This window comes from Castanea sativa, chromosome 8 (assembly GCF_040712315.1).
Source record: "Castanea sativa cultivar Marrone di Chiusa Pesio chromosome 8, ASM4071231v1".
Taxonomy (NCBI): Eukaryota; Viridiplantae; Streptophyta; class Magnoliopsida; order Fagales; family Fagaceae; genus Castanea; species Castanea sativa.
The window spans coordinates 23,524,627-23,547,400 of record NC_134020.1 but is presented as its reverse complement, the minus strand read 5'-3'; the positions used below and the strand labels follow the sequence as shown (position 1 = coordinate 23,547,400).

Here is a 22,774-nt window from a genome sequence, read left to right as displayed (position 1 = left end):
GATTCACACACATAGCATCAACAACCTCTAAAAACGTGGTTAGGGTTTTCCCTTTTATACCTAGGGAAAAACATAAAACCCTACATGTAAAACGGGTCTGGGCTGAGTTGGAAAATTCTGCAAAAAAACAATCTGCATGACTTTCGATCGGTCGAGTCTAATTCTCGATCGATCGAGCCAGGCAGAATTGCATAGTAAATTTTGCAGCAACTCGATTCCAACTTTACATAAAAGACACATACTTTGAGCAGTCTAAACAAGACTTAAACGTTTTGATTATGGTTTGCCAATATTACAAATTAGTATTCTAATACATTTAAACCTAAAGGTCTTAGAAGCTAACAGTAGCAAATTCTTACTGGTCTGTATGTAGTCCCACCACTTATATAACTTTTTTACTTACTAATGACTACTCATCACAACAACATTTTGTAGATCTAGTATTTTCCTCATTTTAAAGGCCATAAAAAATTTATAAATCTAAAATCTAAAACAAAATATACAAGCCCAAAAAATTAGCCTAACAACAAAAATTAACGATAGCAAAGCTAAAAAAAAATTAAGACCAACCAACTAATTTTACCAAAAACAAACAACTTGACCCTTTAAAAAGTTTTGAACATAATAATTTTGTCCTTATCAGCAAATGACACACTCTACACACACATAAAAATAATAATAATAAAAGAAAACCCTTGCTGGCTAAGTAGTAGAGCCGAAAGTCGAAGACATCACACATAGCTAACAACAAAGCTCTCCCTAACTCTAACTCAAAGCTTTGTCCCTGGATCCATGTTGCATTATTGCTTACACTTTTTGCCGTTTTGCTTGTCATGCTCTCCCATAAATGCCAGGTGATCATTCTTTTATATGGCTCATCTAATAATTTCTAGGGCAAAATACAACTTATTTACATATGGTTTGGTTGAAATTTAAGTTGCCTACTTATGGTTTGAAATTTGACACTTTACCTATCTGAAGTTTTACCAAAATTTAAATTGTCTAAATGTAGTTTGAAATCCCGTGATAAAAATTTTCCACTGGATCATTTTTGATCTTGCATTTTTATGTTTTTTGTGTTTTTGGAGGAAAATGACATAAAAGTAGAGCAAAATTACATATTTGGCCATTTTTTTAACAGAAGTATGTTGCGGAACTTTAACTGAGCTAATCTTAGATGAGTAAAGTGTTAAATTTCAAACCATAGATAGACAACTTAAACTTTGGTCAAACCATAAGTGAGTAAGTGATAATTTACCCTAATTTATAAGATCAATAAAATCCCAAATAATCCCAGAACTTTTAGGCCTTTCATCTGTCTAACCTGGTGATTTTTTAAATTATTTATTTGGGTCGGGTACCTCTTACCTTGATGAATTACTTTATTTTGTCCACTGGGCTATTTCTTTATTGCCAGGCCTTGTCATCTCCTTGAATGGGCCAAGACATAACCCAGGGCCATTGCACCTATAAAGTACCTTTGGCACTTTATAGTGCGTGTTGTTCCGGTAACAGCTATTGGAAAATAAAGGAGGTGACAACCAGAGAAGGGCCTAAACTAAGGAGTTTTTTGAAATTTTAAGCCCACTGGAAACCAAGATAGGCTTCCTATAAGACTCGCGATATCAAGGAAGCCCAGTTTTCACGGTATGGAAATTTTTTAACTTCAAACGGGTGGGTGGAGATAGATTTGGATTCAGGACAATAATAACTACAACTATTTCACTTTATAATTACCCCTAGTGCGTGAAAGGGAAAGTTAAAAAAAAAAAAAAAAAGTTAAAATCTAATGACTGAGATTGAAAGTAGACATTTTGAGTTTTAATCTCATCCATTCAAAAAGTATTGCATGATGCAATAGCACCATATCTCAATCCAGTGAAGATGGTGGGACAAAGGATTTGTATTCGGAATACCATTTATCCAAAAGGTTTTTAGTTTGTTTGTTCAAGAAATAAATACACAGGAGAGGGATGGGATTTTAAGTTTTAACATAGACAAGCCCAAAAGTAACTTAAAGATCTTAGAGCACTTGTATTAGCTCATATAAAGACATTATATACATGATCTTAAAGTTACCCATATTTTGAAAACTATAAAGACCTTAGAGCAACCGTAATGCACAAAAATTCTTGTCTATGTTAGTATAAGAACATATTTTTTCTATTTTACATACTCACTTTTTAAAACACCTCATATCTCATTATTTATTTTACACTACATTTTATTAAAATATTATTTTTTTCCTAATTTTGAAAATTTCTTCTTCCTTTTTTTTTTGCATAAAACAACCAACATCTATTTTATTCTTTTATCATTGGAATATGTAAGGAAAAGATAAAAAACTAAATGCAAAATGAATAATATGTGTAAATTTACACGATTACTATAGCAAATTCGTAAATTTACATAATTATACATTTACTGATATTTCATTTTAAAGCAAAAATGTGTAAATTTTACACCCTTTTATATTATACACCTACTAATGTCAGTGCTCTTAGTCCCTCAAACCCTGTCCATTTGTAAATTTATATAATTATACATTCACAGATATTTCATTTTAAAGCAAAAATATGTAAATTTTACACCATTTTATATTATACACCTAATGTTGTGAGTGCTTTTAATCCCTTAAACCCTGTCCGTTTCTCTAAACAAGGCAAGTAGTACACCTGAATTGGTTCAGAGTTGACATTTTTTATCCCTTATAAACTACTATTTAGAGTTGTTAAAAAATAAAGTTGAAATGTAAGTCAATTTGTTTCTACAGGTTAAAAGATAAAAAATAAAGTTCAATTGAGTAATTCGTTGTTGAAATTTTCCTAAGGTATCAGGGACTCTTTGAGTCTGGCTAAAACTCTTGAAAGTAACCATGTAAAGTAGTAGTTAAATATTTGAATTGTGATGTACTACTTTGTCACAGCATGCTCTCTGAGCTGAAATTTCTAACTAAAGTCTGACTGATAAATAAACACTCAAAATTAAAAGTACTGATAATAGTAAAACTAAGAAGAAAAACAATATTTAAGGCTATACATTACCAGTTGAGGCTTTGTCACCCCAGACTTCAATTGCTTCTTCAGAAATTTATATCAGACTCCTAAATAAATAGTTAAGAACTCCTATAGTCCAATTCTATAGTAATTGCAAGATCTTCCCTATTTTTTTCATGAGCTTTTTATTAAAATATTGCGTAAAGAAATTCCATTGTGTATAAATAAGGTACTTTCTTACCTACTCCCACAAATCAACCTAGGGATATTCGTTCATTAGTTGCAACTATAATTATCATCTACATGTCAAAGGACCAAGCAATAACACGGCATAGCAAAACCATGTGTATTCGTGCATAATTGATTCTCATCCATAATAGCAAAATGGCATAGCAATAGTTTTGTTATTAGTCAAAGTTAGGTAGGCTATGGCTTTTTTGTTTTTTTTGGCTACTAGTGACCTATTCGTGGAGGAGATAGAGAGAGAAACGTGCAAAGAGAAAGAGAGAGAGAGATGTGCAATGGAGAGAGAAAGAGTCAGAAGTATAATTTTTTTTTTGGCTTTAGAAATAAGTATAGAATGTATTAAATAAGGAATAATAAATGAGATGAATTAGAATATTAGCATTAATAAGGTTTTTTTTTTAACCGTTGGATCTAACGGTTAAAAAAATGTGTAACTCTTAAGAGTTAAATCAGGTGTAACTCTCTCTCTCTCTCTCTCTCTCTCTCTCTCTCTCTCTCTCTCTCTATATATATATATATATATATATGTACACACACACATATTAGTCTTATCACATGCGCTCCGCATGTGAAATGAAGCTTTATTTATTTATTTTGAATTTAATAAAATTTTTCAATTTGAATTTATCTATTATTAGTGAGGTTACATAGGAAGGAATTTTCATAAAACTAAAATTTAAGATTTGAAATGGAGTAAACTGCTGGGTTTAATGTGTGTTAGTTTTTAGGAATAAAAAAAGTATCAAATGTACGTGAGATATATTTAAATAGAGAGTGTGCTAATTTTAGGAAAAAAGTTTCAGTTTTTTTTATTTATTTATAATTTTGTTGAATTACAATTTTAACCCTATTTTTTTAAAATTTTTTTAAGAATAAGAATTATCTAATTAGATTAGAGGTATTTTTGATATATTTTTTAAAGTCATAACTAACTTTCTGAATTCTCTTAATATATACTAGCCTCATCACATGCGTTTCACACATGTAATAATGAGGCTTTTTTATATTTTATTTTGAGTTTAATGTAATTTTTTAATTTTAATTTATTTATTGTTAGTGAAGTTACACAGGAAGAAATTTTTAAGAAACTAAAATTTATAGTTTGAAATGGAGTAAACTGCTGGTTAGTGTTTGTTAATTTTTAGAAACATTGTATCAAACGTGGGTAAGACATATTTAAATAGAGTGTGTTAATTTTTATGAAAAAAGTTTATTTGGTAGTTTTTTGTTTTGAATTTTGTTGAATTACAATTTTAATCTTTTTTTTTATTTTCTAAGAATGGATTATCGCATTAAATTAAAGATATTTTTGACATTTTATAATGCCATAACTAATTTTTTGAATCCTTTTCATATATATTCTAAATCCATTTAGAAACTAATGGCCTGTTTGGAAGTTTAGAGAGGGAGGAGAGTAGAGGGGAGTAGAGGGAAGGGGAGTAGTGGGGAGGAGAGTAGAGGGTAATTGTTATCATCCACTTTGTTTGGATGTTTTTAAAATTAGTAAGGGGAATGAGAGTAATTAGCCCTTCCTCTTGTTTGGATGTTTTAAAAATTAGGATAGAGAGGAGAGGAAATGATTTAAATAGACAAATTTACCCTTTAAAAATTTACTATGATTAATTCATTAGTTTTGTAAACTCCATTTATTAGTTTATTAGTTTTGTAAACACCATTTAAAAATTTACTATGATTAATTTATTAGTTTTTAAATTTACCCTTTAAAAATGTCCTATCATTTCTTTTCCACATTTTCTGAGCAACCAAACACAGGCACAAGTAGAGAGGAAAAAAAAACAGAAATTTCACAGAAACACAAACCAAATCCCCCAGAATGCACACAACCAAAAAAAAAAAAGAAAAAAAAAAGCAAGATCCTGGAGAACGAAGAGCAAGCAAAGCGAGATCCTGGAGTTGTAGGGAGAAGCCCTAGAATCATCGCCGAAGAAGGGGCACTAGGAATGGAAATTGTACCAAGAAAACGGATGGTCACAATCTTTGGAGGAATGTCGATCGCGATCCTCATTGTCGTTGGGATAGTTCTCCGGAATCAGAGGGGAAGAGTCACCGTCGCGCTTCATCGCCGTCGCCTAAGCTCAATCCCGATCGCCACGAGCTTCTGTGAGATTCTGAGAAAAATTTTGTGGCTTTAATTTCTGTTTGGGTGCTCTGAAAATGGAGGAAAAGGGAAAGGAATTGAAATTTGAGTATTATGTACTGTGTAGTTACACTTTTTGAAAGAGAGAAGTATTTGTTTTTGGTGGCTTTTCCGGTTCTGAATTTCTAAAAGTTTAGCTTTAAATTTTTTTTTTTTTTTGATAAGAGCTTTAAATTATTTATTTTCTCATCAAACAAACAAAAATTATTTATATAATCAGTTTGTAATTTTGTTAATTTAGAAAGGGTAAATTAGAGAATTCATTTGGTTAATAATTTACTTACTCTACTCTCCTTCCAAATCTCTCCAATTTGGGAGAATTAAAAATGAGGGGTTAGAGGTAGTTGAAACCCCTCCAAACTCCTCCAAACCCCTCTCCCTCATTTCTTAAAAAACTTCCAAACAAGGTAATTAGATTACTCTTCCTCCCTCTACTCTACTCTCCCTCCTTTTTTTAACTTCCAAACAGGCCATAAGTCAAGCTTTTATTTTTTTGAGAAATAATTATAATATGCGGCTAACCTCATAGTTTTAATTATTTTCTCTCTAATGAAGCTAAAAGTAATAGGTGACCAAAATGAACTTTTTAGATATATTTGAAATTTTGTTGCTAGCTGTTATGCTATGGTATTTTTATAAATAAACTTATATTTACCAAAAAACAGAAAAAAAAAAAAAATGTAAAAGTAATCATTATAGAAGAGTGGTACATACAACTTCGAGTTGGCCACAGCTGGGGACACCAACCTCTGATGCCCCCACACTGTCAAAATAGAAGCAAACGAAGGAAAGAACACGACAGTTTTCATGTGGTTTGGCCATGAAAGCCTACGTCCACAAAATCTGTCCTATATATGATTTATTTTGCAGTGCTTTCTTTTTTACAGATATTCCTTTATATACATAAGTATTACAGACAGGATCCATAAAGATTTGCAATTTCTGTATATGAATATAATTGTTGTTTTTCTTGCTTTCCTTGCGAATTTGATTCTCTTTCTCCTGATTCTTTGCTGATGAAGTTGGTCACTTAATTGCCATAATATTGGTTTAGTCTCCCTCAACAATGGGGTTGGTCAGCTTATCGTATTTTAAGATCTTCTTAATACTTCATCTCAGTGGATGTCCATAACAACCAACTTGCGAAGAAGGAATTCAGCTTATGATTGCCTGAGTGGTTTGGTGAACAAATTCACTGGTTGTTGGTTTGTAGAGACATATGCAGTCTGGATATATAGCATGTTTTGGAGTTTCTCTTGCATTACGTAGCAATCTATCTTGATATATTTTGTGCTCATGTGATTTTGCAATAGAGAAAAGAAAATTACAAAAATTAAGATTATTGAATTATTGAACACATAGTTCAAAAAGTGCATTGTTGGCATTTTATTGATAAAACCTAAAATTCTTTAGACAACATTTTATTACTCATATCAAGTAAGTATTTTATTTTGGAATTTGACAGCAATGAAATTTCTTAAGACACATGCCTTAAATATGACCATATTAGGCGCTACTAAATAATTGTTATGTATTATTTTTCACAAAAATAATGAATTTGGGTGAGGCTTTTAAAATTTGTATAATCTAGATCTATTTGTAAAGCTATTGTTATTTTATGAGATACTGTACTACAATTTTTTTAAGTTTGTTAAAGATTTTTTTAGGGGGGCCAATTTATAATTTTTGGAGAACAAACTCTTACTATAGATGAATGCTAAGTGCTAACAAATATCAACAAGACCTACAATATTTGCAAAACCGTTCAAGCATTATATTATAATATCAAATTCAATCGGTTTGGTGCTCATCCAAACTTAAGAGCAATCAGCAATAACTTATTCTTCTCAAAAAAAAAAAAGCAATAACCTTATTGAGTAATTAAGCATTTTTACATGGTTCTTTATTTCAAATTCCAAGGTAAAAACAATCCCAATGGATTATGGAAAAGAGTAATGCATATATGGGTCCTCACCTCTCCGTAGCATTGCCCTTTTCCCATGACCCTCGTTTTGTAGACCTCATATGAGTGCGTTTTATTCTGTATAATCACAATCACAAGTTTCAAACTAGCTATTAACTTAAGCTTCCAATACAGTTCTTTTTTAATTATCATTGTCCTAGATCCGGTTTTAGACTTTTAGTGTTGATTTTCATTGCCTCTAACAGTATAATCAGTATTGCATTGACTTGTCTGAAAGGTCCAAGACAAACAAAAAGCTGTTCCGGACCATGTCCACAAAGTACCATTGTTGCAATGTGGCAGCTTTAAGATGTACAAGTGACAAAGCTGAAAATCAATAGAAAAAAACAACACCATTTTCAAGCCCAATGAGCAGGTTTTTTTAATTTTATCATAATACACACATGTGATGCAAACAGGTACGTTTGTAGTAGTAGCACTGTTGGACCCGAATCCATTACTCATTAGACAATTGAGATCTTTCCCACACTAGAGCCTAGAAACATAACAGAAACCAAGACAATAAATAGAGTCACAGAAAGATTTAAGAGTGTCTGTAGCACCACAGAGAGAGTTGTGGAATGTTAGAAACTTAGAATTGCTTGGATGTGGTGCCCTCTTCTTTGAGATTAGTGGCTGTGATAGGGAAGAGTTCTAGAGTTTGGAGGGGTCTAGTGCAAGGTGGAGAACTTGGACCCGTTTCCATCATCATCCAATCATGGCCGTACATTTTCTCCATCTCCAACCTCTGTGGAATATCCTCCTTCCACGTGTAGTTCAGCACTTGTGTTGATGCAACTCCACCTCCTCCCTATTCCAAAAAACATAGTCAATAAAAGAATTCAATCACTTGTGTTTATAAAAATCTGATTTTTCTTTTTATCTCTAAAAACTTTAGAATGACCTTATGGCTATGTTAGTTTTATAAAATTTTTTTAGGAAATAAATAATTTTTGGCCATGTGCCTACGATGGGCTTTGCGAAATTGTTTTGGAGATTTTATAGTTCCGAAAGTCAATTAATTTTTCACTAATAGCACTAGTTATATAAACTCATATCAAGTTTGTTGAAGCTAAAGTATATTTTCAATTAGTGTGTTTTAATCCAAAAATTTCATATACTCCTTTGAATAAATGCTTTCATTATTTTTAAAATTTCTCTATCCCTAGCTCGCTCTCATGATTTCTTTTTCTTGAAAATATTATTTTGTTTTCATTATTGAAATTGCATGCACTCATGTTTAATATAAAAGCAGGACCATAGTGTTAAAAATTACTAAAGCTTTATATGATTTTTCCCCAATTTTGTTCACTTTTTTTTTAAACTTTTTTTTTTTTTATGTTTATTAGTTAAATATTTCTGTAATAATTTTGAGCTAGAGACTTTGGTTTAAGCATAACCAATTTGTTGTATATCTCGATAGCATGTTTGTCTTTTTTTTCTTCCTATTTTGAAAATTTAATCTTAATTATTTTTTTGTTAAAACTACCAATTTTTTTTTTTTAAAGTTTGGCATCTCTATATTTTAATGTAATATAAATTTAACCATTCTTTACACTTACCTATGAACTTTAACTCGTTAACCATTCTTGACATAAGACGGTGCTATCTTATAGGTTTTTTAAAGAATAAAAATATTAATGATATTCATGCGAATAATAGTTCTTGCCACATATGAAGGATTTCACCAATTTCCTATATATTGTGCATACGTAATTTATTTTAACCTAAATCTTGAAGAGATGTAGATTGAAATTTTTTTGGTTATGATATTTATTAACTGTTATGTACTGTTTCCATGTCAAATATTTATATGAAAAAAAAAACATGTGAAATATTTTTAGAAGCTTATTCTAATAAATGTTATCTATTAAAAGTTTTTCAAGTGAAGGTATCCATGGATATAACTTATATTAACCAAATAAATAAAATCAAAATAAACAAAGAATAATTGGATAAGGCAGTATGGATAAATTAAGAAACAATCACCAAGATACATGGGGCATCTAAACAAGTTTATCTTGTGCGAGTAGGGGTATTAGTCAATAAATTCGGAATTGATTGAAATGAGAAACTGAAAATAATTTGATTGATGATTATTCATTATGTTCATGTTCATGTTCTGATAACAAGAAGATGATACAAAGCTTCTTCATCACCAAGCCCCAAAACTCGGTAACTCGGTTGGAAGTAATTAATAATATAAAAGAGGAAAAAAACAAAGCCTTATTCAACCAAATGAATATAAAATAAAAAGACAGAATCCCCATCCACATACAAACACACACAAAAAGAGGAAGCCACATAAAGTCCATGCGAGAGACTGTTTTTGCATGTCTTTACTCTTTCCACAAGAAGAGCATGCAAAAGGCTGTGCTTGCATGTCTAACCTAGCTAATCATTAGTTGGATGAAGTCAGGCAGACAAACCACATCCATAGTCAATATTTGAAAGAAAAGTTTACCCTTTTAACTGTTTTTACTTTTCATAGGTTATTTTTGTCTTGTAATTTACCGACCTCAAAACAAGACAGACAAGATGTGTAGTTAATTTAGCAACTGAAAGAAGTTATAGATGCCCCAACAGTAAAGCATCTTACATTATAATTATAACAATTAATAGGGAGAACAAGAAACAAATATTGTATAAATGTAATCAAGATTATTACCTGAGGAAGAAAGCTATTTGAAATGTCATAAGGAAATTGTGGAAGAGTAGAAGAACCAGTAGAGTAGTCGAGGTAGCCTTGAAATTGGTGATTTTGCTGATTGAGTTGATAATAATAGAGTTGCTGTTGTTGTTGTTGTTGTTGCTGCTGCTGCTGCTGATGCTGTAGCTGCAATTGCCTACTGAGTTTCCTTCTGAGTTTCTGTCTGTCCCTTGCCTTGTGGTTCTGAAACCAGTAGAACACATTCTTGCCTTCAATCTTGCCATAGAAAGAGAGGTGGGTTGTGATCTTTTGTATCTGAGAAGCATTGGGAGTTCTAATCCCACTTCTGTACATCTCTTCCAAGATCATGAGTTGCTCTGGGGTTGGGCACCATCTTGAAGAGGCTGCTGGGGACATTGTTTGCTTTCTTTCTTTCTTTGACTTCTAGCTGTGTGTGTGTGTGTTTTTCTTGGGAGGGTCAAGGGGGCTTAAAAGTGATGATAAGGTATAAATAGATGGACAAAGAGAAAGGTACAGTATAATAGTGAGTGAGAGACAAAAAGGAAGAAGATGAATAGAGAAAGCAGATAAAAGTTAATAAGAGGTTAAAAGGGTGGAGAAAAAGCAGTAATGTTGATTGGTCATGCTGATGTTTCCCTGTGGGGGGCATTCAGTATTATAGGTGATCAGCCATGCACACACATTCACACTGAGAGAGAGAGAGAGAGAGAGAATCTGTGAATGAGGGAAAACTGAGTGGGGATGTAAAGGTCCTTGAATGATTATGTCATCATCACCTTGTTATTTACTTTCTCAACAGAATGAATAAGACACCAAAGCAGTGAGACTGATTCAGACGAAAGTCTCTTCTTGTTACCATCGGGTGCTACCAACAAGTTCAGCCAACTTGCTGTTGATGCGCGTGATCACCACGCTTCACACCCTTATCAATATCATGCTAATGGAATGAAACCATATATATATATAATATGTTTTCCCTTCCCTTAGGCTGCGTTTCTTTCGATTCAAAATATTTATCTAAAATTAATTTTCCATATATTTGGCTTGGTTGAAAATTGAAAATAGTGGTCAACTTAAAAATATTTTCAGGTTGACGTTAAATAACCTCCTCTAAAGCATAAATTAGTTTACACATTTTTAGCTTCATAAAACAATTTCCACCTCCTGATAAAAAAAAAAAAAAAAAATTTCCCCCTCACAATCCAACCTCTCTCTCTTATTCAACCAAAAAAAAAAAAAAAATCCAACCTCTCTCTCTCTCACCCACCCCACCCACAATCGACATGACCCACCTCTCTCTCTCTCTCTCACACTCTCTCTCACACACAACCAGCCGAGACCCAACCTCTCTCTCTCTCCCAATCTAATCAGTAGTGAATCTATGGGGCTCACAGTGGCATCATTGCACTGGGTATGGTGGAGATCAGCATTGCTCCACTTGTACAACTTAGTCAAAGATTGGGTTTTGGGTAATTTGCTTCAGTTGGTGTTGGGCACTACATGTAAGTGTTGGGTCATGGGATTTTGATATCATTTGGGATATGATTTTGGTAATTTCCTTGTGCATGATGAATTTGGTTATGTTAGTGGTATTTTCAAGCTGTGTTTTAAAAGTTTTTCACTACCAACCAAACACATAAAAATATTTTCTAAATTTGTGAACAAACACAATAAAATAAATTGTTTTCACTAAAACATTTTCAATTGAAAACATTTTACATCAAAACAAACGTAGTCTTAAATGCACAACTTTTGCTATAATTTTGAGGTTATTGATTTTGAGTGATGAAATAAAAATAATGAATTAATGTGAAAGTAACTGTCAACCACTCATATTTAATTGACCACTTCTTCACATTATAACAAATTGTGGCAAATGTTGTGGTTGTAGAAGAATTTTTGTTTAATATATATTCATCTTCAAAACAAAATTTTCTTGACAATGAAGAACCATGCACATGTGGAATCTACCATAACATAAGATGTAAATGTAAGGGTTATATTTTCTATGTATTGGCTTATCTTTTTACAAAATGTACTTTACTTATAATTGGCTAAATCTAAGATAAGTTTAATGTATCAAGAAGTATGTTGCACAAACATAAAAAGTGGTATCATTAAAGACATGAAGATTGAACCAAAAAGCAAGTGAAGAAAAGCTGAAACAGAACCTTGACACTACTCTCGACACTAGCAAATATTGAGACTTAGGCTGCATTTGTTTCGGTTGAAAATGGATTTGGAAAAATATTTTACACCTTGCCGTGTGTTTGGTTGCGCATGGAAAATTTGGTCAAACTGAAAACCATTTCATTGATTGTAAAATTCAGCCCCTAGAACTGGAAAATGAATTACACATGCGTTTTACCTTTACGTGATTTTCGGACTCAGACACCTGAAGAGAGAGAGAGAGAGAGAGAGAGAGAGAGAGAAAGAGAAAGAAGAGAGAGTAGAGAGAGTGAGCTAGAAGCACACACAACCCCAAATCGCACCACCGCCCAACCCCAGATTGCACTGGTCTTGTCGCACCCCAACACCGCCGAGATTGCACCCCAGATCACATCGCCAAGATCGTGCCGCCGCCATCTAGATCGAACTCTCGTTGTCTCAATCTCGGCGCCCCACACACAGACGCCGATCTGAGGTCCTCCCTCACACCGGCGAAGCCCATCTCACCTCCAACATCTCCGATCTGTCGCTCCCATGTCGTCGGCAAAACAATTCTCTCAAACCCACCCTCTACAATACCCGATCCACCCAAGACTGATCTCCCAAGACCAATCTCATCGCCGCCGCTAAAGACCGATCTCGTTGACCCGATCTCCATCTCTTTCTCGATCTATCTCTCTTTCTCTCAATCTCTCACTCTTTTCTTCTGCCCTCTCTCTCAACTTGACTGAGTTTAGCTTGTGAATGAATGGAGCTAATGGATTTTTGTTTTGTTAATTGTACATACTGAAATTTTCTATTATAAAATTTGTTTGGAAGTTGAGAAAATGACTAAGAAAATGTGAGAAACCAGTAGAAAATAACATTTTTAGAATGCAACTAAACACCTGAAAACATTTTCTAAAATAATTTTCATAATGCAGCTAAACACTTGAAAATATTTTCCTTTCCCAAAAATATTTTCACCTGAAAATATTTTACACTCAGAAAATATTTTACATATTGCCAAATGCAGCCTTATTGAAGAATTCTCGACATAAGCTCAATCTATCAAGATCTACGATTTCAAAATTCTCAGATCTAAATTTCAGCCCATGATGACTTGGATTGCTAGGGTTTTGTTCACTAAACCTCTAGACCATATAAAAGCTATTTTAAAGTCATCAAAGACATAGAGGCTCAATTAGAGAACTCATATATTTTGTGAGAAGTTATTGTGTTTTGTGAACCTTAGGGTTTTGTAACCAAGTGCTTCTAGATCTTCAACGTGCTTTGAAATGAAGAATTTTGCAACCAACAACAACAATCAATTGTTGGGAGTTAATCACGTACAAAGATTCGTGCAAAGATAGGAGTCTCTACAAGATCAAGTCTAATTAGGGATTAGAGCAAAGGTTCAACTGTATGTTGGTATTTTGGGATAATCTAGGGTAGTGGTAAGATTCCTTATACTTGTAATCGCTTGTTCTTGATTAATGAATTCTTTGGAGTGGTGACCTGAAAATCACTCGATGGAGTTGTTGCCTTGCAAGAAATTTTCCCCATTCGTCAACAAATTATCGTATTTATTTAATTTCTGTTGCACTTAGTTCATTTAGTGATTTGTTGGCACATTCACGATTTGCATGTAATTTGACCTAATTAATCAATTTGGGTAATTAAATTAATTAATTGGGATTAATCTATTTAAACCAACAATGAACAATCTTCAAAACGATGGAAATGGTTTGTTTAATTTAAGAAAATTGAAGATTAAAATTTTGTGATAATAAGGTTTGTCTTAATTGGTACCTAAAATTTCTGGATACGATAAAGACATACAGGGTAGTTCAATTACCATGTTAGTTGTAGAGAGCTCCTGTCCTTTTGTAGATCCATGGCTTAGGTCATCATTTATATATAAAAGCTCGGATTTGTGCTAAAACACAAGAGCTTGTTCGGACCTCCAATTAAAAATTATGGCTAGATTGCTTTTACTCAAACTTAGATTAAGTGCAGAACACGAGTAAATAAGCGCAATGAACCGATAACTCTAAACTAAGCCATATTCATCCATCACCAACAATAAAATGAAAGCTTAAAAGGTAGGGAAGAGAGATGAAAACAAAAGATAACACCGAGATGTGTTATCGAAGAGGAAACTGAAGAATTTGACGAAAAACCTCTCTAGTCGATCTACTAGAGAATAAAGTTGGAGTACATGAATAACAAAAGATCCTCCAAGCCTAGTCTACCCCATGTACTTGAGCCCTCCAAGCTCTTGCTACCAACGTACTTTTTGAAGTCTTGTGATCTTCTTTAGCTTTCTGGATCCCGCAATACGCCTGATTGCCTCTGCTAATGAATGGCTCATTTCAATGCTTCTCAGCAGTACCAAAATCTCACTTTCTACTTAGAATGGGTGTGGTAAGTGTTTGGGCTAGCGACCTTTCAAAAATCTAGATATGGAGAGGTAGGAGTTGAGGAAAACCATAAGGAAATGTGTAGATGATTATGGGTATAACAATCTCTAACTCTCAAGTGAATTTTCTAGGGTTTTCTCTATGAAAAGCACTTCTTACAATTTGTAGGTAATGAGGGTATATATAGTGTGGGTAAAGACTTGGTAAAGAAAAACACAACTTTTTGTCAAACAGAAACTTTTGTGGGTCCTTTGTGGGTTGGCCTTTCTCACAAGACAATCGTGAAATTGACAGCCTGATATGACTCCTCATCTTCCAATCATGTGCTTCATACGTGGTTTTTTCGCGGGTTGCTACTCACGAGCTACTCACGAACTAGTCGCGAAATCTACTCATTCAACTTTTGGAGCTTGAATCTTCACCCATCTCTCACATTCATCCCTTACAAATAAACCCACATACATGCAGGGAAAATGATTGAAGAAATTACAATAAAATTTGGCATGAAATTAAAACCAATACAATATAATTGGAAATCACAACTTTACAATATATATTTTAAATCCCTTTAAATATCAGATAAGATAGTTAAAGGAAACTAATGCAGAAATACATACACAGCTCAGTATATTAGTAAAATTATACTTTTTAGCCACTGTTGGGAGATAACATCTTGAATAAAAAAAAAAAATCCAAGTCATTGAGGCGGTGCCTTTTTCAATAGAGAGCAGGGACAAGGTATATGCACTTTGGAAATAAAGTTTTATTTTATTTTATTTTATTTTTATGGTCAATCCTACAAAGTACACACAAATAAAGGAATTTTCCACATGATGGGAAAAAAGAAGAGAATTTAACATATGATATAATTGGATTTAATCCTTTACACTATAATTGTTAAATTGTTGAGTTAAATCATGTTTCGATATGGTATATTAGGGCCTCTCTCCAGTCTCTAATGTGTTATCTCCCCCAACAAGAAATACATGCAGCACATCCTATAGAAAGTTCAAATACCAGTATTGCAATTCCTTTCAAATCCTGTCGACATAGTTTCAAGTTCCAACCTTTCTATTCTGGATTGACTTAGATATAAAATCAAGAAAACAGTCAGATTCTTCTGCAATATTTGCAACCTCATAAATGATTCCATCGAAACAATAATTTTATTAGATGTCATTCCTGTGTTTTCAACAATTTTATTAATAATAAATACTCCAGTTTTACATTGTACAATCTTCTATATATTACACTTGACTTGACAAATGTCTCGTCATCTTGTTTCCTATTCCGTCCCAGTTCAGCTCCCTAAATTCTTTGCCACAATAATATGCTTTAAGCATTGAGATCCCATCTGACATTAAAACTGTTTGGCCATATATTTTGCTGACATTAGCAATAGCGATGCATTGATTAATTCCAAACTTGAAGTACGTACTTGTGGGTTTGGCAACACATTTATAGGTGGGGGTGTCAAAGAGAAATTGATCCATTTCTCTCGTTCTCTCTCTCACTAAGTACACTTTAGAATGAAAGCTTTTTTTTTGATGAACTAGAATGAAAGCTTTAGATAAACTGACTTACCTAATTCATAAATGCATGCAGTTCCAATACTTGTCTTCTGTTTGTTTTGCACTGTCAACATTCCCTATAATCTCAACCGTCTATTTAACACCCTTATAATCAAATTGTCCCTGCTTCACAAATACAGTAGTCCAATAAATAAATTCAAATCCTTTACTACCTTCCTCAAAAATAAAAAAACAAAAAACAAATATATCAAAGGTACTCCATATTTTTCCTCAGTAAAAGAATCAAATCCTTATTTCTTTTCTCGCGCAAGAAAAACAAAAGAATGAAGTACTTTATTTTGTATTTTCTCGTTAAAAAAAAAAATAGTTCGAATCCCTTGTTGTATTTGATGTTAATTTGCTAGAAATAGAAATGAGTGAAAAAAATTAACCAAAAGTACACCAAATGTTTTTGGTACGAGAGAATTTTATTGAAACAAAAGATATATATACATAACCATTTGCACTTTTCCAATGAACACAAAAAACAATGACAAAATATCAATATCCTTACTCGAATAGAGCCCTCGTTAACAAAAATTCCAAATCAATTCTTTTGTATAATTTGGTTTAATTTGAAGGGAGCTTATTGCCTCCTCGTAGGAGCGAATTTTATATTATACTCCAATTTAAAAAAAAAAAAAAAAATGTACACTCTAATCAATTATGTTAAAAATCCTATAGCAAATACATATTCCAGCAAATATATGTTAAAGGGTGATTATTGTTTTTTTCCTACAAAACATTGTGAAATGGTACTTTCCTCATGTCATCGATTGTAACAAAGCTTATTAATTAATCTTGCACACGCATGGTGACATAACACAGTTACATTCAATTTCACCGGTGAGACATTTACAACCTGAACCATAACTACAAGTCCCTAAACTATTTTGGTGAATTTTGATTTGATTTGATTTGATATTTCAATATCTGCTTAGTTTGTACATACATGGTACAGACCAATGAAACAACATATATATTGAAAGAAACAAGGTCGTGCCCCTACATTATTAATTTTTTCTTGGTAAATAATTATGCCACAACAAAATGAAGGATTCCGATAATTGCACAAACACCAAGATCATCATATGTCTAAGGCAAGAGAGTAGGACAAGGTTGAGATACACTTGATACTCTGGCAGGAAAACCAGGGCAAAAACAGTAATTCAGTAAACTATTGAGGGAGATAATCGAGAAAGACTAATAAATGTGGGATTACTATGCATGGTTGGAGTGAAAGCTGTGTAGATATATGTATAGAGGCTACCATACTCTAAAAGTCTAAGGATTCCATAACCTGCAGCTAACTTAACTGTCTAGTCACTTTTCAAGTACCCGTAATGAAAGTGATGGAGTAAATTTTTACGTCCACAGAAAAAGGACAAGATTGTCTAATCAAAAATTTATACCGCTTTAAATTTTCTTTATTTTTGGTAATATTAAGTCTTTCATGTCTTGCATGGATCAGTGGTGATTGGACGCCTCCTCTTGTCTTGTGCAGTATTAGGTCATCTCACCAGCTCCACGCTTCTCTCTTGGCCCCTCATCATTTCTTAATCATATTTCTTTCCTGAAATTCATAAGCCTTAAAGCTTGCTCGTTCAAATAGTTTACCTTTTCTTTTTTATTGGATTCTCTCAAGAAAAAAAAATCGATATTATAAACTCTACATTAGATTGTGTTTGGTTACAGTTGGAGGGAGGGAAAAAAAAGAAAGGAAAAGAAAAGAAAAGAAGAATAAGGAAAGAGAAAAGAAAATGTTTTCTTCATGTGTTTTTAAATAGAGCAGAAAAAGAAAATAAAAGAGATAAAATATGAATTTTTCTGTTTAGTTTGTAAGGACAAGAGAAACATAAAGATTTTTTTAATGTAAACTATGAGAGAGAGAGAGAATAATTTTTTAAACAACAAAAGCATGTAAAAGTTGAATTTGTAACACATAATTACTACATTTCTTCTTATAAGAATACTAGGCCTAGTAGGCAAAAGAATAGAAAGAATCTCTCATAAGAAACTTTTATTAATAATAACTTAAGGGTCTAATAATAATTTATTTTATGAAAGTTTTTATGGGGAATTGAAAAAGTTGTCGAATTTTTTTGATAGTTTTTTTAATTCTTCATAAAACTTTTTAAAAATAGTTTACTGACATAAACCCTGGAGGAATTGAAAAAGTTGTCAAACTTTTTTAATAACTTTTTTAATTCCTCATAAAACTTTTTCTAAAATGGTTTACTAACATATGCTTTCGAATTGAAAAAAGTTGTCAAACTTTTTTGATAGCCTTTTCAAATTCTCATAAAACTTTTTCTAAAATGGTTTACTAACATATGTCCCAAGGGCATACATTAGTAAAAGCCATAACTTAATAATCATCCACCTTCTTATAAAGGGTATTTATATGAAGAAATTTTCTCTTACTATTTTTAGAAAAAGAAATAATAAAATACTACTATTACTAGAGATTTTTTTTTTTAAAGAATTGAAGGAATAGAAAATTTAACTAGAAAAAGGGAACAAAGAAATACCTAATGGTTAATTCAACTAGAAAAAAGAAAAAAAAACATAAAATAAAATCCTAGTTCAACTATATAAAAAGTCTTTTTTCTAGATAAAAAGAAAAAGAAAAGGAAAATAAAAAAAAATCAAACTCATATAACTGATCTACATCATTTTTTAAGCTATAGAAAGTCATATATGATGGTTGCCTTTTTAATTCCTCTTTTGTCTCCATTTCTACCAAATTGGGCATATCATAGCCAATGGATGCAGATAGAAATTGTTTCCTTCACTTTTTTGTCCTTTTCCTTTCTCTCATATCAACCAAATAGAAAAACCATTCTCCTTTCCTTCATTTCTCTCCTCTTCCACTCATTCCAAACAAAGCCTAACAATTAATATTATATTTGTTAAGGACATATTTTATGTAGTTGACTAATCCTTTGACAAAACGCACTTGTATTTGGGTAGATCTATAATGTGTTTCATACTTCAAAGAACATGTTGTTCAAGTCTAGTATTAAAGCCATGAAGATTGGACCAAGAAACAAGTGAAGAATAGTTGTTCACTAAAGCTGGACAAATAGCTCGACACCTGCGAATAGATTGCTCGACAACTGTTCGACAGATAGCTATCTATCGAGGTTTAATGAGGCTTGACAGATACTATCTATGAGGTATCTATCGAGCTTATGGAAATCAGAATTTTCAGATCTGATTTTCGGCCCATGCTTATGTATTTGTGTAGAGTTTCTTTTTTCACAACCCTAGACATATATAAGACTTATTTTAGAGGCCGTCACATAAAAGAATACAAGGAGAACACATGCAAAAGGTGACCGAAACCTTATTCTCTCAAAAAGAAGCTACTGCGTTTTTTGCGCCTTAGAGTTTTGTAACCAAGTGCTTCTTAATCATCATTATTGATGAAGTGAAGAACTTTACAGCCAACATTCTTCTTCCTCAAGTTGGTGAGTGAGTCACGTACTGGGATTCGTGCAAAGGAGTTAGTCACGTACTAGGATCCGTGTATCAAAAGGGTGGCGTTCATATATTGAAAAGTTCAGAGGTTCTGAAGCAGTAAAAGCTTTCTGTTGTAAGTTCATCTACAGGGATTGTAGAGTCTAGGGACAAAAGTTTTGTACTATATTTGAAACTTCTCTTTACTATAACGAATTGCATTTCGGAAAGGTTTCCCCCTAGGTTTTTTACTGTGAAACTGGTTGGTTTCATTGGTTTTCCTAGGTCATCATATCTTGTCTTATTTAATTTTCCGCTGCACTTATATTTGACATGATATTGATGTTTGTTTGTTTTAACAAATTTTATTTATAATAAATCTAATTGAAAACTTGGGTTTAAAACTTGTTAATTCTATCAACCGGGGTCTAAATTTTCTAACAATATTATATACATTTGCATTTTTCTTTTATCAAAATTCAGTCATGAAAGAGACATAAATTTTTTTTTTTTTTTCAAATTGTTAAGATGATAAATTACTATTTATGCAACTTCACTTTTTTTTAAAGTGCAATAATAAGATTTTACTGAGAGAAAAAGAACAAAATTACATTAGATTAGCATCCTCAAGCTGGGCTTGATCCTACAACATCACTTCTTCATTAACTCATTAATGAAACTATTTTTATCATACCATAATCACAATATGTCATCTTAACAATCTTAACAATTTGTAACAAATTTTTATGCCACTAGACTTATTGTGTTAAGATATATCAAAGAGTAATTCTAAAGAGAAAAAAAAAATACAGCATGCAAAAATTGCAAGTTATGATTAGCAAAACATAACTTAAACATTAGCCCACCACTAATACTTCTTTATTTTACACCAATTGCAATTGTTACCTCAATAATTGTCAAAAAATGAGAAGTTACCGAGGAAATAAGAAGTAGAAAAGTGAACAGTGTATTACTTGATAAAAACCAAGGTCAATCATATATAAGAACTCTTCCTTGGAAGTGACCGAGGAGACTTTTTTTCTCAACAACTACTTGATTTGTCATTCCTTGCTTAACTTATCACTATATCGTAATTGTCTTCCCACCCTCTATATATAAAAATTCTATTGTTTGGGCTTGGGTTGAAGTACAAGGCACTACTATTCTAAGTGGGCTTGGGCTGCCAAACCTGTAGTCCTTACAATTGGTGTCATCTAGGGGAAATTACTGGTGGTTTTCCTAAGTCATGGCTAACTTGGAGCGTAATAGGGAAGAATTTGTTGGTTCTCAATGTGAGGATCATTTCATTAATTTGGAATGACAGAGGGATAGGGAGAATAATCCCACACCTGGTGTCAAGGTAGAAACGCAACGTACAGAGCACACTGAGAGGAGTTACTCCAGGACGGGGAGTCACGTTTCGCACGAACTGAAAACGCGAAATTTAAGGGTGGAAATTGACCATTTGCTTAAAAAATTGCATAGGAGGGAATGAAGTAGGAGAAATTTCACACCCCCATCAAGAGAGGGGTCTGAGGAGAAGGAAGATAGATCTTATCGGCAGAGATCTAGAACCCCTCCCAGTGAATCTTTCTCTATGTCCTCTTAGTCAGATGAATTTAAAGAGTGCAGGAAGGAGCGCGGAAAAGGGAAGCGAGGAGAAAATTCATTCCCTCAGAATATGGGGAATGACCCGATGAGTAAGGCCCTTCGCCAAATTTCAAAATCACCTTTTGTAAGGAGAATAGATAGAGCTAAGTTACCTCAACGCTTTGCGCAGCCTACGTTCACCATTTATAATAGTAGAACTGGCCCTGTGGAGCATGTGAGCCATTTTAACTAGAGGATGGCTTTTCACTCCAAAAATGAGGCTCTCATGTGCAAGGTCTTCCTTTCCAGCCTCGGCCTTGTTGCTATGAGATGGTTCGTTGCTCTAGAAGAGGGTTCGATAAAATCTTTCGAAGAGCTAATCCAAGCATTTGGAGCAAGGTTTATAACGTGTAGTAGAGTTCCCAAGTCCTTGGATTCTCTACTATCCATGGCAATGAGAGAGGGTGAGACTCTTAAGACCTACTCAAATAGGTATTGGGAAACATTTAATGAGATAGATGGGGATTTTGAAGATGTGGCCATAAGAACATTTAAGGTAGTGCTTCCAACAGAGCATGATTTAAGGAAGTCATTGACGATGAAACCTGCTCGCAGCATGCATCAACTCATGGACCGCATTGATGAGCATAAACAGGTTAAGGAAGACCAGACGCAACAAAAGGGTAAGGCCAAGGTGTTTCCAAAAAGGGATCCTTAAGCAAGAGGATATAATCAAAATCGACGTCAGAGGGATTTTTCCAACCAATCACTGAGAGATAATGCGCCAATGGTCAACTCGGTGTTTAAGCCAGTCTATCTAATCCTCGAGAAGATAAAACATGAGCCATATTTCAAGTGGCCCAACAAGATGGGGGAGATCTGACCAAGCGAAATCAAAGTCTCTACTGTCATTACCATCAAGAAAGGGGACATACAATTGAGGATTGCAAGACTTTACGCAATCACTTGGGTTAGTTGGTAAATGTGGGATAGTTGAAACAGTTTTTACATTAATGCGTAGGGCAGGTGGGGTAACCCAGGGTGGGGTTTTAGAGAGATGGTGCTCCTCGGCCAGCCTTGGGTACAATCAACGTACTTTTTGCCACACCTGAGGGTGATGCTAGTTTGCATTCTAGAGTTTTGGCGGTAGCTTTGAATTTGGAGTAGAGAAATTTAGCCCAAGTGTCCCCATGAGGATGCCCTTGTAGTAACTCTTTGGATTGGGGGTATGATGTAAAAAGGGTCTTGGTGGACCAAGGAAGTGGAGTTGAGATTATGTACCTAGATTTATATAAGGGGTTGAATCTTAAACCCGAGGATCTAGAAAGGTATGATTTGCCTTTAGTTGGATTTGACGGAAGAACGGTAATCCCCCGGGGAATGATTAGGCTACCTGTGCAAACTGGGGACGAAGAAGTGCAGCTTAACTTTATTGTGGTAGAAGCCTACTCCCCTTACACAGCTATTTTGGCAAGGCCTTGGCTTCATGCAATGGGAGCAGTATCTTCTACCCTACATTCGAAGATCAAGTATCCCACACAGGGAC

General features: G+C 33.4%; 2 protein-coding genes across 2 annotated transcripts; one reads left to right on the top strand and one right to left on the bottom strand.

Annotated features, from left to right (window-relative positions):
• Window positions 1-7,747: 7,747 nt before the first annotated feature.
• LOC142608275 (WUSCHEL-related homeobox 3) lies at window positions 7,748-10,531 on the bottom strand. The gene is made up of 2 exons (XM_075780020.1): window positions 10,032-10,531; window positions 7,748-8,174 (listed from the first exon to the last, which is right to left on the bottom strand). Exons 1-2 carry the CDS (start codon window positions 10,428-10,430, stop codon window positions 7,956-7,958), a joined length of 618 nt encoding a protein of 205 aa, XP_075636135.1. The 5' UTR covers window positions 10,431-10,531; the 3' UTR covers window positions 7,748-7,955.
• A 10,953-nt stretch (window positions 10,532-21,484) lies between these two features.
• LOC142606041 (uncharacterized) lies at window positions 21,485-21,946 on the top strand. The gene has a single exon (XM_075777452.1). The coding sequence runs from the start codon at window positions 21,485-21,487 to the stop codon at window positions 21,944-21,946; it is 462 nt and encodes a 153-aa protein (XP_075633567.1).
• Window positions 21,947-22,774: the final 828 nt, after the last annotated feature.

Excerpts from the sequence above, each read along its gene's own strand:
- LOC142608275 (XM_075780020.1), bottom strand. The coding sequence starts at position 10,430 with ATGTCCCCAGCAGCCTCTTCAAGATGGTGCCCAACCCCAGAGCAACTC. Across the intron at positions 8,175-10,031 it reads CAAATAGCTTTCTTCCTCAG|GGAGGAGGTGGAGTTGCATC; the intron begins GTAATAATCTTG and ends TTTTTGGAATAG.
- LOC142606041 (XM_075777452.1), top strand. The coding sequence starts at position 21,485 with ATGGCTTTTCACTCCAAAAATGAGGCTCTCATGTGCAAGGTCTTCCTT.